At 55.2% G+C, this 15,974-nt stretch overlaps 1 protein-coding gene across 1 annotated transcript; it reads right to left on the reverse strand.

The window, feature by feature from the left end:
• Nucleotides 1–795: 795 nt before the first annotated feature.
• TOR3A (torsin family 3 member A) lies at nucleotides 796–14,615 on the reverse strand. Its single transcript, XM_045811402.2, has 6 exons — nucleotides 13,439–14,615; nucleotides 12,223–12,336; nucleotides 11,115–11,380; nucleotides 9,219–9,397; nucleotides 2,134–2,258; nucleotides 796–1,674 (listed from the first exon to the last, which is right to left on the reverse strand). Exons 1-6 carry the CDS (start codon nucleotides 13,671–13,673, stop codon nucleotides 1,424–1,426), a joined length of 1,170 nt encoding a protein of 389 aa, XP_045667358.1. The 5' UTR covers nucleotides 13,674–14,615; the 3' UTR covers nucleotides 796–1,423.
• Nucleotides 14,616–15,974: the final 1,359 nt, after the last annotated feature.

A 15,974-nucleotide genomic window follows, 5' to 3' on the forward strand; every position in this document is an offset into this window, starting at 1 on the left:
TGCTCCACAGGGAGCCTGTGTCTCCCTCTCCCTCTGCCCCTCCGCCCCCGCCACTCATGCATGCTCGCTCTCAAATAAAATCTTAAAATTTATTTACAGAGTGTAGAGCTGGGGTTGTAACAGGATCAGGCAGCCTGCTTCTTCCCAAGATGCTCTAGACTGAGAAAACGAGCCAGTGGCTAACACTGACCCCCCCCCCCAGCTTATTGTGCAGTGAAGCCGAGCATGCTTTTGTCCCGTGGGCGGTGAGAAAAGGTCCTCTAATTACATACTGTGGCTCTGGCTACAGGGGCTCCCTGACCTCGAGACGGTGTAAATGAGTGTGATCAGGTGCTCGATGGGCGAGAGCCTGAAGTGTTCTGTTTTTCCAGGGCTAAAAGGTAAGAGGGTTGGGGAGGGCTTTAAATAAGAGGGGAGACTTGAGGTGATGACAAATGCAAGAGAGAGGCCTGTGTGCAATTCCAGAAAAGCAAAAGAGAAGAACCAAGAGGAGGGAAAAGAAACACATAATGTACCTCCCATGTGTGTCTAGAAACAATGTACCCATTTGTACGAGGCCCCATTTGTACGAGGCCATTCAAACCTCAAAAATGACTTTCTTTTTACAGCTGGGAGCCCAGGAGTGACGTTTTCCTGTCCAAGAGCACTGTGCTGTGAGAGGCACCTCCGTAAAGACACTGCGGTCAGAGCCCCGCGGCCGCGCAGAGCCATCCGGCCCGTGCCAGCACCGCCCCCGGCAGTGCGGTGTTGGGAGCGAGCATGGTCCTAGGTCTCAGGAAGGAAGCAGGCCGAGGGTTTTAGAAAAATACAAACTTTTAATCTTTACCCATGACACACCCATGTCAAAGTCCCTCACTTAAATTTTTCTTTTAAATCTAAGAGAACAAGTCTTAACCTCCACTGACATGATTCTTATATAAATTCTTCCTCTGTGTATTTTTTCCTTCAGCCCGAGGCGCTTTGCTGGTCTGCTCACAGACAGAAGCTGCTCGGCTTCCCTTTGGGAACAACGTGAAAGCTAAGCCCCTGGCCTGCAGACCTGAGGCGTGGCCCGGCCACTGGTGAGCAGAGCGGCATTTTCCCTTCCCTGTCAGCGGCGAGCCTGTGGCCTCCAGCCTCCCAGCCCAGGCCAGGCCGCTGCAGGCCAGAGTGGAGACGTTAGTGGGGCCCTGGGACTCCTCTGGCATGTGGCTTTCTCCAACCACTGGCCCCCATTTTGGGTTATGGCTCTTTAAGGCACCAAGTGATGTAAAGCGTTGGCTTGGTTGCTGATTTAAGGCCTTTTTTTACACACCTTTTGTGTGTGAGTGACGGCTGGAGGCCAGCCTGCCCCTCCCGCCCTTGTAGTCCCAGACAGTGCCCTGACCGGCCCCAGGGTGCTGTCGGTGGAAGGTAGGCGGCTTCTCGAAGTCTTCCTCTAGCCTCAAGGCAGGAAATAGTTAATTCTCTGGGAAACAGACTTGCAGCCCTGAGAAGAGAAGAGTTGCTCCTCCTTGGGGATATACACCATCATCTTGGCTATTTGGTCCAGCGCCTCTTCTGTGTACGGGAGCCCCCGGCTCAGGAAGGCGTCGCGCGCACACAGCCTCACGTGGCGGTACTCCAGTGGCAGGAAGGGGATGAGGAAGTCAATCAGGTTTTCCTTGACAAGGCAGCTGTGGCCAAAGGCGGTGTCTGAAATCAAGACCAGAGTTACATGGTGCCCACCCTGGGGCTGACCCCAACTGGAGTTTTAAGGTGTCCCTGACCCTAAAGCCTGTGTCGAGAACTACAGCGCCGCAGCTGCTTAGAAGGAAGCGGGCCCGGCCAGCTGCGAACGTGCGCTGTGTGAAGCGGGCCCCTGCCTGCCAGTTTACAGTTCCGTTTCTCAGCAGGAAGCAGGAGTCGCAGACACCGAGCTCACAGCCGCTCCCGCTCACGGTCCGCTGCCTGGCTTTCCAGGGCTGGGGCAACTACTCAAAGCATTTCCCGAAAGGAAGTTCAGCTTTCTTGGACCTTCTCTTGTGTCTACGTGGAGTTGACAAGGAGGTGACGATACAGTGTATCTCTGTGCCTTGTCCACCTCAGAAGCTCCCATTCCAGCCCAGACGCACCACCCCCCATAGCCATCCCCAGGGGCTGGGAGCCACTTACCCGCGGACTCCGCGATCTCGGCACGGAGCCGGGACACCAGCTGCTCCAGCCTGATTTCTTCCCGGGCGCCTCCGGCCTGAAGCAGTCTCAGGACAGCTTCATTGATGGTGTTGCCGCCAAGGTTACTGAAAGAGACAACAGCTTGTGAACGTCTCACTCTTTTTCTATTTCGCTATACTGACCGCTGAGGCCACTGCATGGGTGACTGGAAGAATGGAGGTCGAGGGGCCTCGCCTCTTCCAGATGTTGTCACCACCCAAAGTCTGCACAGAAGACACTGTCTTCCCTGTCTCGCTCCCTTTTCTCATTCTCTCTCTTTCACACACACACACACACACACACACACACACAGGCTGTGCAAGGTGCAGGGCGCACAGCGATGGTATGATGTGGCGCTTTCCCCTGTGGGGAAGGAGAGGCTTGTGATTCCAGGACTTCGTGGCAGGGGCCAGGGTAGGAGCACCTGAGGCCCAGGGTGAAGACTTAAGAAGGAGGATGAGGCTTCTGAGCGTAAGCAGACCGCGCAGTGATCGCCAGACGGGGAAGCGTGTGTGTCCCGGCACAGATGACCAGAGGGCTTGTGGGGTTCAGGGCCGGGAGCAGCAGAGGCAGGAAGGCAGGGGGAGGCCACACATCCAGAAGTCAGCATTATGGGCCTAAGACAACCATTGAAGGGGGTTTGAACGTGGGAGTGTAGGGTGGTGGGGTGACCTGATTTGCTTTACCTCCTAAGATCATTCTAGGGCCACAGAGGTTGGATTGAAGAGGTATGGGATGGTTACAGAAAGCAGGTCAGGGAGCTTTTTGCAACAGTCCACATTTAGAGGTGGAAGAATTGAAGCATTAGTTTAGGAGGCCCAACTCCCAGGCGCCTGTGACTGACGGATGTGAGAAGTGAGGGAAAGGAAGTCATCAAAACACACAAGTATTTGTTGGGAGCTGCCTGCTGTCCCCCAGCCACCGACGAGTGATGTGAATGTAGAAGGGTGGTGACAAAAGCTTGGACACACAGTGTGACACCTGCCCGTGATCTCTAGGGGTTGTGATAGCACTAGGCAACTGGAATGATGGGTGCAGAGCACAAGAGAGAGAGGACTGGGTTAGAGAGATGAGGGAGATAGGGGGTAAGGAGAGAAGAAATCAGGGACGCCCGGCTGGCTCAGTTGGAGGCGCACGCGACATACTCTCTGGGGCATGAGTTCAAGCCCCACGTTGGGTATAGTGGTGACATTTTAAATAAATAAAACTTGAAAAGAGAGCCAGCACCGGGGAAGATGGGAGGAGGTGTCGACCTGGGGCCGGCAGCACTTCTCCGTGCCCCCCACCCTCCAGCCGGGTGCATACTTCTCTCCCGATGCGTATTTCCCTTTGCTCGGCCTGCCGCTTCCCAGGCCCCCGCCGGCTCCTTAAACCAAGCTGTGCTTAGGCCCGCAGTGGAGGAGTAGCTCCCCTCTCTCCTCCCGGAGCTCCGGCTAGCTCTCTGACACTCGGGTATGTTAACCCGTTTGCCTGCTTGTTTAGCGTTTGAGTGTGTCCTGTGTGCCAGGCTCCGTGCGAGGCTCCGGGACACGCAGGAGCGGAGCGGTTCCCTCCCTGCCTGCCTCTGCCGCTGGGTGAGCCAGGACTGCCAAGTGACCCAATGGCTCCTTCCCGTGGGAGCCAGTGCGCCCCTCACAGCCAGATTTTCCCAGGCGTCCTGAGTCCCAGCTGGAGAGCCGGGCAGGGACAAGGGTAGTCCCCACCCCCTGTTCAAGTTCAGCTACCCAGCCAGACTTCCTGTGCCCCCTGCACGGAGGGGGGCCGCTGCCTCACACCCCGCTGCTCACGAAGGCCTGCCAGGCAGGTCATCTGTACCCGCCACAAGTGACCACGATTCTGTCAGGGCTGTCCCCTGCTAAGGGATTGCCCCATCCTGCATTCCTCGTGGGAGGCAAGGGCAGGTGGACACACAGGACGGGGGGCTGGCGGGCAGGCATGCCCCAGGAGCATGGACTGCGAGCTCAGTGCTCAATAAACATTAACAAATCGACCTGTCTGCACACTGGTCTACACTGTTTCCATCTCTTTTCTCAGTGTCTCTTGTTTTGTCCCATAGCCCATGTCGTCTTCCTCTTTGTTATGCGCAGCTTTCATCTCCCTCACCAAGACAGACCCTGGGCCCCTTCTTTATTTACCTGCCCAGCCCTTCAGCACAGCCGCTCTGGCACCAGGACGGCTCCTTCAGAGAGCTGGGGCCTTCCTGGAGCACCTCCGTTCTCCATCTCCATCCAGGTCGCCGCCTGCCGAGGGGTCTGAAGGCCCCTCGGGAGCCCAGCCCATCCCCTGGCTCTGGGACAGGACATGTCCTCTTCCCAGTCCTTAGCCCTAAGACCCCAAAGGAAGGGGACTTCAAAGGCCAGAACTCTTAAACCCCAAACTTAATTGCTAAGTCTTTCTTAAAGAGATATATACTCAGTTATTAATCTGAGAGCCTCAGTGTGCTCATTGTAAAACGAGAGAATTGGACCAATTTCAGATTGGCTCGTTAGGTCACCTTAGATTCAACAGTCAACAAATACACATTCCTACAAGGCCTTCGATTCCATGAACAATTTACATTCTTATTGTTCTTTTAATTGTTCAAAGTCCTTTCTCTTCTTTCCCTGACAATAATAGCCTAAAGAGAATAGACATCCATCATCCTTTCACTTTACTGTTTCTCTGAGAAGAGGACAAGAGCTCTGCTCGCCAGAGTTCCGCGCCCATTCCAGGAGCGTTCTCTAGAATGGTAGAGACGGGTGAAAGTTCTCCACGTCAGAGGCGGCCCTTGAGCCTGGTGCCCAGGACACCCTGCTCCACTTGTCCGTTGCTCCCTTCTGCCCTCTGGCCGCCACCACGGGGCGGGACTGCAGCGCCCCCTAGCACCTGCAAGCCGCAGGTTTCGTTTTTTCAGGATTAAACTGTTGGGCCTTTAACGAATATGACTTTTCTCACCAACAGTTCGAATCAGCTGTGCTTTTCTTTCAAACACAAGAGGCCCCAGCACAGGGGTGAGGCCACTGTAGACATCAAATCCAGAGACTCCAAATATGGCCTTCCCCGACCCATCGCTAGAGTACAGACAGTCCCTGACTTACAATTTTTCTACTTGACAAGGGTACAAGAGCAGTAAGCATTCAGAAGAAATCTCACTTTGAATTTTGATCTTTCCCGGGCTCGGGTTGCACATGGTCTGATCCTGACTCGTGATGCTGGGCAGTGGCCATGTGATCACAGGAGTTGACAAGTGACACCGTCACAGCCATCTGCACCCGCACAACCACGCTGTTCTGTCAGCACGGCAGTCAGCCAATTACGTGAGACAGCACTCTGTTACAAGACGGCCTTTGTGTTGGACGATTTTGCCCAACTGCAGGCTAATGCGTGTGTTGTGAGAGCATTTAAATACAGTGTTTGGTAGGTTAGGTGTGTGAAATATATTTGCAACTTACGATGAGCTTATTGGGACATAATCCACTGCAAACTGAGGAAGATCTGTACCTGGAAAGCCTCAGGGTTTAAAAGTGCTGCTTTCTGGATGTCGGGGGCAGGGGCGGGGATGGCGCCGAGTGGCACAATCAGCCCGGCCGGCCTGAGGGCTCCGGGTGGTGGGCTCCCAGGCCTGTCAAACCCCACTGGATCTCCTAGGCCAGACCCAGGCCTGCCCCGGAGCCACTGGACCTGGAGATCACATCCTCGCAGCCATGTCCCAGGCGTGCGTCCTCCACAGGGGGCTTCTCACGGAGGGCTCGCTCGGCCTCTCCATCCCCAGCAGGTGTGGGCTCCACAGGGCAGCTTTCCCCCCTGGTGGCTCTCCCCCAAGGCCCGGCCGCCACCCCAGCCTCAGGTCCATTCCCTGGTGACCGCCTGGCCTCAGTGCACAGAGGCCAGGTCACTGGGGGAAAGGGCAGGGCTAGAGGGGACTGGGGCACTGTCCGCAGGTCAATGACCAAAATACTACAAAGGCAAATGTTTACCTAGAGACCGCAAGGTCACCTGGGTCGCATTAGGAAATGCTGACAGGGGCAGGGGTGAGGGTGTTCCAAGCTGAGAACTGAGTGGGAAAGGCAGCGCCCTGGCTCCATGACTTAAGTCAGGGAAAGGTCAGCTTCTCTCTCTGCTTTTCTTTTAAAATCACCTTGGAGGGCACACGGTGGGTCAGTCGGTTACGCATCTGTTCAGGTCATGGTCCAGGAGCCGGCGTCTGGCTTGAGCCTGCTTCTTCCTCTGTCCCCCCTTCCCCCGCCCACCACTCGTGCTCTCTCTCGCTCTTTTTCTCAAATAAAGGATGTATTTTAAAAAAAAATAAAATTCCCTTGAGAGCTGCCCCCCCCCCACGCCACACCCCTCCACAGTGCACTGTCGTGTCCCGAAAGCCTTAATCATAGACCAGGAAGGGCTTGCCATCACCACACTGAAATCCCAGCTGGACAAGTTTCAACTGGTGCCGTCTTGGCTTGTGGACACAAGATCCGCCTCCACACCTTGCTGCCCGACACGTTCCAAGCTGGATGAAAATCGAGACTCCCTGCTTCTCCACCTTCACAGGGTGCAGGCAAAACCGGAGGAACGCCCCTCACCAGCACATGTAGGCCTACCGAAGGTGGGGGGGGGGTGGCGGGAAGGGAGCACCGGGTTATTCTTCCATTCTCTGAGTGTAAGCCGCAGCTTGTGAAGCATTTCAGGCTGGGCCGACAGGAACCCAAACCTGACTTCTAACAGACCTTGGACAGGACTTTCCCAGTTGTAGCCACCACAAAAAGAAAGGACTGGATAAACTGATTTCTCAATTCACTTTTTACAAAGCCATTTCCAGAGCATACAGGCAAACAGACAAGGTGTATAATGGTTAAGGGTTGAGTCCTGCATGGTCACGGTGCAGATCTCAGCACAGGTGTGAAAGCATGAGCTTTTCATTCAACTCATCATACCCTGAATTTTGAGCCAGTGACTTCCTCTTGTGATCAGAGAAGAAACCTTCCAAGGCTGGAGAAAGAACCAGCCACGTTGGACTTAGTGGGACACCATCCTCCAACTGGTTCTACCCTGGGAATTTTCAAGATAGTTTGTACTTAATTTTCAACAAATGTGCTGCTTTGAAAACTTAATGCCCTTTTAAGAAGGGACTCACAGTATGTGAGTTATAGTCCAAACAATATTACAAAGCCACAATGATCAACACAGTATGGTACCGGCATAAAAACAGACACACAGCTCAGTGGAACAAAATAGCCCAGAAGTAAACCCATGTGCAAAATGGTCAATTAATTTATGACAAAGAAGCCAAGAATACACAATGGGGAAGGGACAGTCTCTTCAATAAATGGTGTTGGGAAAACTGAACAGCTACATACAAAAGAATGAAACTGAACCGCCATCTTACAACGTACACAAGAATTAACTCAAAATGGATTGACTTAAATGTGAGACCTGAAACCATAAAACACTTAGAAGAAAACAGGGAGTAAGCTCTCTGACATCGGTCAGAGATTTTTTGGATTTGACACCAAAAGCAAAAATAAGCGAGGAGGACCACAACAAGCTAAAAAGTTCTGCACAGCAAAGGAAATCAACAAAATGAAAAGGCAACCTACTGAATGGGAGAAAATATTTGCAAATCATATATCTGATAAGGGTTAATATCCCCAAAATATAAAGAGCTCATACAACTCCATAGCAAAAAATAATCTGATTAAAAATGGGTAGAGGATCGGAATAGACATTTTTCCAAAGGAGTCATACAGACGGCCAACAGGTGGTGGCCATGAAAAGGTGCTGAACACGACTGATCATCAAAACCAAATGAGATCGCACCTCACACCTATGAGAATGGCTACAACCAAAAAGACCGGAAATGACAGGTGTTAGAACGTGGAGGAAAGGGCGCCCTTGTGCACTGAGGGGGGGGGGGGGCGTGTAACTGGTGCAGCCACTGTGGGAAACACTATGGAGGCTCCTCAGAAAGCTAAAGGTAAAATCACCCTGTGATCTAGCAGTTGCACTTCTGGGATTTATCCAAAGATAAGGAAAATATTTAAAAAGATATAAATCCCCCCATGTTCACTGCAACATTCATACGAGCCAAAATATGGGAACAACCTAAGTGCCCACTGACGGATGGATGACGAAAATGTGGCCCCCCCACACAATGGAGTATTACTCATAAAATTCCATAAAACATAATGAAATCTTGCCATTTGCAACAACAACCTTGACGGCATCATGTGAAATGAAATAAGTCGGAGAAAGACAAATTCCATACGATCTCACTCATGTGTGAAATCTTAAAACAGTGACAAGAACAACAACGAACCAAGTTCACAGACACCAAGAACAGACGGCTGGTTGCCCGAGGCCCGTGGCAGTAAGTACTAAGTCTGGGGACGCAGAGCACAGCGTGGCGACCGTGGTTCCTAACACCGCGTCGCAGATTTGAAAGCTGCCCTTTGAAGTGGATCTTGAAAAAAGCTGCGTAATTCTGTATGATGACGGGTGTTAACCAGACTTACTGCAATCGTTTCACAACACACGTATATACAAATAGTGAATCATGTTGCACACCTGAAACTCATGCTGTCAATCGTAGGTCAATAAAAAAGACCCAACTCCCCCAAATGCCCTTCTCAGAGGGGATTCCTGGCGTGTGAGTGGTCCCTCCCTGAGGAACCTATGCACTCTGGGGAGTCTGAGGGGAGCTCCACCACCCTAAGACAGCCACAGGGGGCCGGGCGGGGGGAGGGTAGATGAGGGACAGCTGCTCCTCCTCAAGCGGCCTTGCGGGCCGTGGGGGGTGAGGGGTGGGAGTCCGAGTCCTTCCAGTGCCTTCGAGGTAGGATCAGGGCAGGACCCAGGAGACAAAGGCTCCCCACCGCTGCTACCACGCAAGCAGCTAGGCTTCTGGGTTTTCAGCTGGAGTGTGCGCTGGCTCCCCTGGGGAGAAGGGTCTGCAGCCCAGGACAGCATGGAAGCCCCCCTCCGTCAGCGGACTCCCAAGCCTGGCCCATGTGGCACCACGTGTCCTGCCTCCCCTCACCCAGCCCTCCTGACTACTGCTGCACAGACCTCACCTGAGAAAAAGAAAGATGGTCTTCGGGGACTCGACCCTGTGGTTCTCGGGGGCCTGGCGTTCCAGGTGTGGCCTGAGGGCCTCCAGTAGTCCCGGATGGAGCTTCTCAGCCTCATCGAAAATGAACAGGGTCTGGCGGCAGCGCTTCTGTGTCTCCTTGATCTGACTCGTTAGCTTCTCCTGCACGGAATCCAGGGAGCTGCTGGGAGCTGGGGGCCAGGGGAAAGCCCATTCCCCTCCTCCAGCCCTGAGGGCTGTGGTTCGGCCCCTGCAGTGGATCTCCCCAGGTCGCACCCTAGAACTACCAATCCACACTCTGGGGGTGGGGCTCGGGCCTACACCTCTGATGAGCTTCCCAGGTGATTCTCACGCACCCTGAGGTTTGCGGGGAGGAAGAGGGCTGGCCTGGCCTTGGAAACAGGCCCCAGCCTTCGCCCTGCTCCCTGCACTCCAGGATGAGGTCCCATCCCACAGCAAATGTCCAGTCACCCTCCCTGGGGGTAGGAGTCAGGCTCTAATTCCGGGGAGACAGGCACAGCAGATTCACGTGCCCAGGGGCGGCTCCAGTCCCCCGTCTTGAACTCCCAGGAGCAGGTGCTCACTAGGACCCAGGCGAGGCTGACATCTCAGGGGAGAAGCCTGGCTGGGACCTGGCTGGGACTCAGCCGACTGGCCGCTGGGCTACCCCAGCCCCGGCCAGAGAGCCCAAAGCCCTCTGCAGGCTTCACCAGGGGAGCAGGGCCAGCTCCCGCGCCAGGTGGGTCTGTCCTCAGAGCTCCCACTCCATCCACCTCGAGCCTCCCTGGATTCTGACCTCAGCCCCCATCACCGAAACGTGTGTGTGCGTGTGTGTGCGCGCGCGCGCGTGAGAGAGCGCGCACACCGGTCCGTTTCCACGGTGGGGAAGCGGAGATCCAGAGCAGTTCCGCCACAAAGCCGCTCGGTTCTTCCTGGGAAGCCCTGGCAGACGAGCCACCCGCCGGCCCTAGGACCCCTCCCCCCGCCTCTGGCCTCTGCCGCTGCCGCAGCCAGCGCTGCCCTCGGGGCCCTACCCTGTCCTCCCCGGTTAGCACACTGCGACGACTGGAACCGGAAGCCAGAGACAGCGGTAGTCACGCCGCACTGGCGTCTGCATCCGGCCTGTCTGAAACACTACAAGTCCGAGTGGAAGAGACCCGAACGAGCAGAGCGGCAAGGACAGTGTCCACCTACTTGCCGGCGTTTTGGGGAAGACATGGAAAATCTTATATGCTAAGCCTCTTTAAAAAAAAAAAAAAAAAAGCAGGATATGGGCACCTGGGTGGCTCAGTCTGTGAAGCATCTGGCTCGATTTCAGCTCAGGTCGTGAGATCGACCCCCGAGTCCGGCTCCACGCTGGGTGTGGCGCCTACTTAAGATTCTCCCTCTCCCTCCCAAAAAAGCAGAATCTGCAACTTTCTGTCCAATATTAATCACAATGACATAAAACTTGAAGGAAGTACACCAAAATGCGAACTGTGCTTGCATCTGCGTGTGGAGATCATGATAAAGTGTTTGCTTTTGTCTGTTCCACATTTCCTCAAAAATTACCACTACTTCGAGAACAGACAACTAACATGTGAATTCTCTGTTTAAGTTCAGTGTGAGGAGACAGAGCTCAAGACACATGGTGCTTGAATATCAGTCTTTCTTCCACGTGCTCAGGGCCTTATCTCTGTGGAGTGGTTGTTTCTGTGGGTTACAGGGTCTGTCACCAGGGCCACCAACCCCCACATCCAGGCTTCTCCAAGGCCACCTCCTTGCAGGGAAGGGCTGATTTCAGGGCTTCTGTCGTGTTCTAGAAGCCTGCTGCTCAGGTTGGCCGGGCCTTTTTGGCCAAACCCTGCTGGCAGAGCCCTCCAGCCCCGCCCGGCCTCACCTTGTACAGGTCCACATACTTCAGGTGAGGAAAGTGTAAGGTGGCGATGAACGTCTTGACGCAGTCGCTCCTCAGCCCGTCCCGGTATAGGTTCTCTGCCAGCAGGCGCGCCACGAAGTTCTTGCCTGTGCCAGACCAGCCGTGGAAGGACAGAGCCAGGGCCTTGTCTGGCCGGGGCAGCTCTAAGTAGCCCCTCACTGTTGTCAGGACCAGCTCCCGGGCCAGATGCTGGCCGTGCAGCTGGACACTCAGGTCAGATTCCAGGCCTAGGAGTGGGAAGGAGGAAGCCATGGTGAGGTCGCACAGGTGCGGTCCCCACCAGGCTCAGCGACGGCCTAGAGACTGAACCCGTCTGAACATCTCTGTGTGGGGGGAGGGGGGTTCACCTATCCAGGCTGCCTGGCCTCAGAATAAGAAGCCGCTGGGCAGACCTTGCAGCCCAAAGGGATTCAAGGCTATGTTCGAAGAGCTTGAGAAATCAAGATTGAATGTAGGGAGAGAAGGGAGTCACCCTTTCTGAAAGTCCTGAAGACATCCCAGAATGGTTGGCAGAGGGCGCCTGGGTGGCCCAGTCGGTTAAGTGGCTGCCTTCAGCTCCGGTCATGATCTCAGGGTCCTGGGATCGCGCCCCCTAGGGGCTCCCTGCTCAGTAGGTAATCTGCTTCTCCCTCTGCCCCTCCCCCCACTCCTGCGTGTACATGCATGCGTGCACAAGCGCTCTCTCTCTCTCTCTCTCAAATAAATAAATAATTAAAAAAAAAAAAAAAAGAATGGTTGGCAGAGTCCTGTCTGGAGGAGGAAGCCCATCCCCCATGCCCAAGAGGTTGCTCCCACCCAGAGGTTTCGGGAACCCCTAAGTGCCTTATGGAGACAACCTCACATGAATAAATTCAATTCAGCAAACACTTATTGAGGGCAGCTAGTGTGCTCAGAGTCGTCTGCGAGGCCACCCTTCCTTCCAGCCATGAGGTTGCAGGGTGTGCAGACAGGGAGGTGAGCTGTCAGCTGTGGGCAGGACAACGATGGGTGCCTTGTACCCTAGCCATTCCCCGTGGATTGCATCTCGTCCCCACAGATCCCCAGCCCCTCAGGCCCATGCAAGTGCCACCTGTGAAGTTGTTGGAGATCCTGCAGTCCCCGCTGTCGCAGCAGGCCTGGAAGCTGCAGTACCACGAGGTCAGGATGTCCAGGTACTGCTGGCCCAAAAGGGCAAGGCTCCAGCCTGGAAAAGGGGGAGCTGTGAGACAGGGACAGAGGCAGGGCCGCGGGGAAGCCAGACACTGTCTCCCTGCACCCAAGCAGAGCAGTTCTTCCTGTCCTCGGCCCTCCCTCCAGAGCGGCTCCTCACTGCTCTTCCCCGGGCCTTCCTCGCGCAGGCCAGAGAATGAGCAGGACGGGGCACCCCCGGTTTGGAGGAAGTCGATGGCCTTGTTATGGATACAGCTCCAGCAAAGGTTCCATTTGCTCAACATAGATGCCTTAAGCCAAGGGTGCCGAAGTGTAAGAAACCCGGAGCTGCCCATAAGGAGCTTGCCGTCTAGCAGGGAGACCAACAGCAGGGGGCGATCATCATTCTGCCTACTTGCTTTGAATTCCAAAATGGTGTGATTACAGCCAACCCTAAGGGCTCCTCAATTCTTTTGTCAGATGTCAATTTGAACATACCCAGCATTAGCAAAAACACAACAAAACAAAGCCCAAACACTGGGATTTAGAAATCTTTTGATTTAAATGAAAGATGTTTACAGCACCATTGTAGGATTGCCATTAGAATAGTATTAGGGACCTAGAATTATCGACACAGACTGCAAGGAGCCTCAGAGAGCATCTGGTGCATGCCAGTGATGTGACAGACAACCCGGCCGCAGGCTCTGTAAGTGACAGACTGGGAACCAGAACACTGTGCAGGACCAGTCAGCAGCACAAGAGAGAAGGTACTGGGGTCGTGTCCAGCCGGGGCCTTTGCTGAAAGCCCAGAAAAAGGCGGGAAAGGGCAGCTCCTTGGAATAATGCTAGGTGGGCTGGGAGCCTCAAGGAAGTGTGAGCTGTCTGGAGGGGCCAAGGACGGGCGCCCAGGGCAGGGCAGCTGGGCCCATTCGGGTGCATCCGGGGGAAGGAGATGGCCTTGTTGTGGATACAGACCGGGATGCGGCCCCGAGGCCGGGCGGGGCGGTAGGGCGGGCAGCCAGGGCGCCTGCCTGGTGGTCGCGGCCCGACGGCTCGGACAGCGGCGCCCGGCGTCCCCGGCCAGCGCACGTCCCCGCCCGGTCCACCCCCCACCCCCCCGGAGTCGTGGCCGGCGGAGCCCGGGCGGCCGCTCTTACCCCGCGGCCCGGCGCGGGCCTCCTCCGCGCGCTCGCAGTCCTCGGGCCACACGCGGCAGCGCAGGAGCGCCCAGTACCGTCGCGAGAGGGCAGCGGCCGCCCTCAGCTGCTCGCGCAGGCCCTGGAGCGGCTCCTGAGCCCCATCCGGCGGGCTCGCGTCGTCGCCGGGTCCCGGCGCGCCCGGGCGCGGCAGCAGCAGCAGGAGCAGCGGCAGCAGCAGGCGCAGGCGGGGCATGGCTCCCGGGAGCGCCGGGCCGGCCGGGAATGGGCGGCGCCGCGGGAACCGAGGCCCAGGCCCGCGGCCCGAGCGCACCCCGAGGCCGCCCGCAGGCGCCGCCCACCGCCGGGGCTCGCTTCCGGCCGCGCGCAGTTCTGGGGACCTTGCGGTCGCCGAGGAGGGGCAGTCAGGACTCTGAAAGGGCACCGTCGGCCACCCGGCGACTCCCTTCGGCAGCCCCGGGGCGCGTCCGAGGCCGACCAGGAAGGACGCCCGTTTCTGCCCTGGCGGCAGCTCAGCCCCGGGCCGGCTCGCAGCGTGTCCCCGGGAGCCCGAGCAGGGTCAGCTGGGTGGAGAGAGGCCCTGGGGGGCGGGGAGCCACACCGGCCCGGCTGCTCTGCCGCGGGAAGTGAAACCGCCGCAGCAGCAGGTGCCCGCGGCCGGGAGCGCCCCGAGCGCGTGGAAGCCCGAGGCTCCAGGCCGGAGCTACTTGGCTTCTGGAAACTCCCGGTCAGGCCAACGTCACTGAAAGTAGTTGGGCGAATACTGTGTGCGCTTTCTTGGCTACGCTTGCAACTTTCAAGTGCTCGTGACATCGAGCCGCTCGTCAGACGCCACTGGCAAGACTTGAGGGCGCCTTTCCTCTGGGACCCCTTCTCCACAGCATGCGCCTGCCACACGCTTGTCAGATTTCAGAAGAGCTTAATGCATTTTCCCAAATCACCTGAGTGACTGAAGCCGGTGGCCTAACGGGGCCCTCTTGTCCCTGAAACAAAGTGCTGTCTGGAGATCTCCGGACTTGACTAATAGCACAGGCTGCGTGGCTTTGAGGTTGGGTTCTGCAGACAGGTGAATCCTGAGGCCAGACCTCATGATGTCCCAGTGTCTCAGCTCACAGCGCCACGTCCGCTCCCTCCTCAACAGCTCGCATCTGCCCTGCCTCTCAAACAGCTACGGAAGGCAGCTGAGCACCTGTTAGGATACAGCAGTTAGGCTGCAAAGGACTCGTGCATAGCGCATGTCTTAGCCACTCAGAGTGATAGCAATATTGAACCCAAGCCTCCCACAGAGCATCGTTCCCCAGCCCGGCTCCGTGTGCAGTTAAGCTCAGGAGAACTTGCACCGACGTTAGCCAGAAACACACCTTTGTGCTTATTTGGAAATTGAAAACATGAACTCATTCAGTGAACGAGCGTGAATGGCAACCCAGTATGGCCCCTACCATTTTCTATGTGTGGCCTTGGGTATTATTTGCCCTACGCCTGATTTCCTACATATAAAGTGGCATAATAAAACAGTCACTTGACGGGGCTGTGAGGGTTCATGAGCTCATTCAGTACCACGTTGACTTGTATTATTATATATGCCCCACCCTGATGAGGTTCTGGGTGGTCTACACAGGAGACTTGGATGATTTTATTTATAGTAGTGATGTTTACAGTGAATTTATGGTGATAAAATTACTAAGAGTTTCTTTTAAAAACCCAAGTGTTAGGACTGTGAAAATAAGTCTCTACTTTTAACTTTCATGTAGGACTAACTGCTAATTTCTGCAGTGTTCTGATTTGAATTTAGCATTTAGTGGTAAATAAAGTAGGTAGCTGGAAAGTTCCTGGACCAACATCTTGATTTCAAGACGATATCTTTTCCTAAAAGTAAAGGTAAACATTGTCCAACCCCCCCCCCCCCATCAGTTCCACACAGAAACAATGGATCCAAACACCAGTTTTTAGACAAGCCTCTGGCTTCAACGAACAGTTCATTCTCAGGTCTTGGAGGCAGTTGTGTCGAAGTCTAGAGCAAGATCTCATGGACGATGGGGACATCTAGAGGCTCTTGTGAAAACTACAGCCCGCCATGATTCCTTAGCAAGCAAAGACCGCTCCATGCTACCACATTGGTAACCTCTGGGAGCTTGTAAGAAATTCAGAATCTCAGGCCTCACACCTACTCAATCAAAACCTGCACTTTAACAAAGCCTAAGAGAAAACAGGCACACAACACCTATACTGAGGTCAAGCTTTGCCACAGACATCTTCCCGACCTGGCTGGAGGCAGGCAGAACTCCCTCTGTCCTGAAAACAATCTTTGCGTAAAAACCAAGGCTTTATCTCCAATTAAACTTGGCTTGTAAAAAGCAAACTCTGGAAACATAACATCAATGTTTCACAGCTCATCTCTACACTGGTGGCTCCTCTGTTTCATGTTTATACTAAGAAGCAACTGAAACGAGACACAGTGGACTCAGAGCGTCCTTTCAGGAGACAGGGTGCGCCTGATGGAAACCCTCCCGTGTTTCCCACGGCCCTGAAGGGATGC

Source organism: Ursus americanus, chromosome 2 (genome assembly GCF_024610735.1).
Source record: "Ursus americanus isolate L20-20 chromosome 2, mUrsAme1.1.p, whole genome shotgun sequence".
Classification (NCBI taxonomy): Eukaryota; Metazoa; Chordata; class Mammalia; order Carnivora; family Ursidae; genus Ursus; species Ursus americanus.

Excerpts from the sequence above, each read along its gene's own strand:
- TOR3A (XM_045811402.2), bottom strand. The coding sequence starts at position 13,673 with ATGCCCCGCCTGCGCCTGCTGCTGCCGCTGCTCCTGCTGCTGCTGCCG. Across the intron at positions 11,381-12,222 it reads GATCTCCAACAACTTCACAG|GCCTGGAATCTGACCTGAGT; the intron begins GTGGCACTTGCA and ends TCCCACTCCTAG. Across the intron at positions 9,398-11,114 it reads AGTATGTGGACCTGTACAAG|GAGAAGCTAACGAGTCAGAT; the intron begins GTGAGGCCGGGC and ends GATTCCGTGCAG.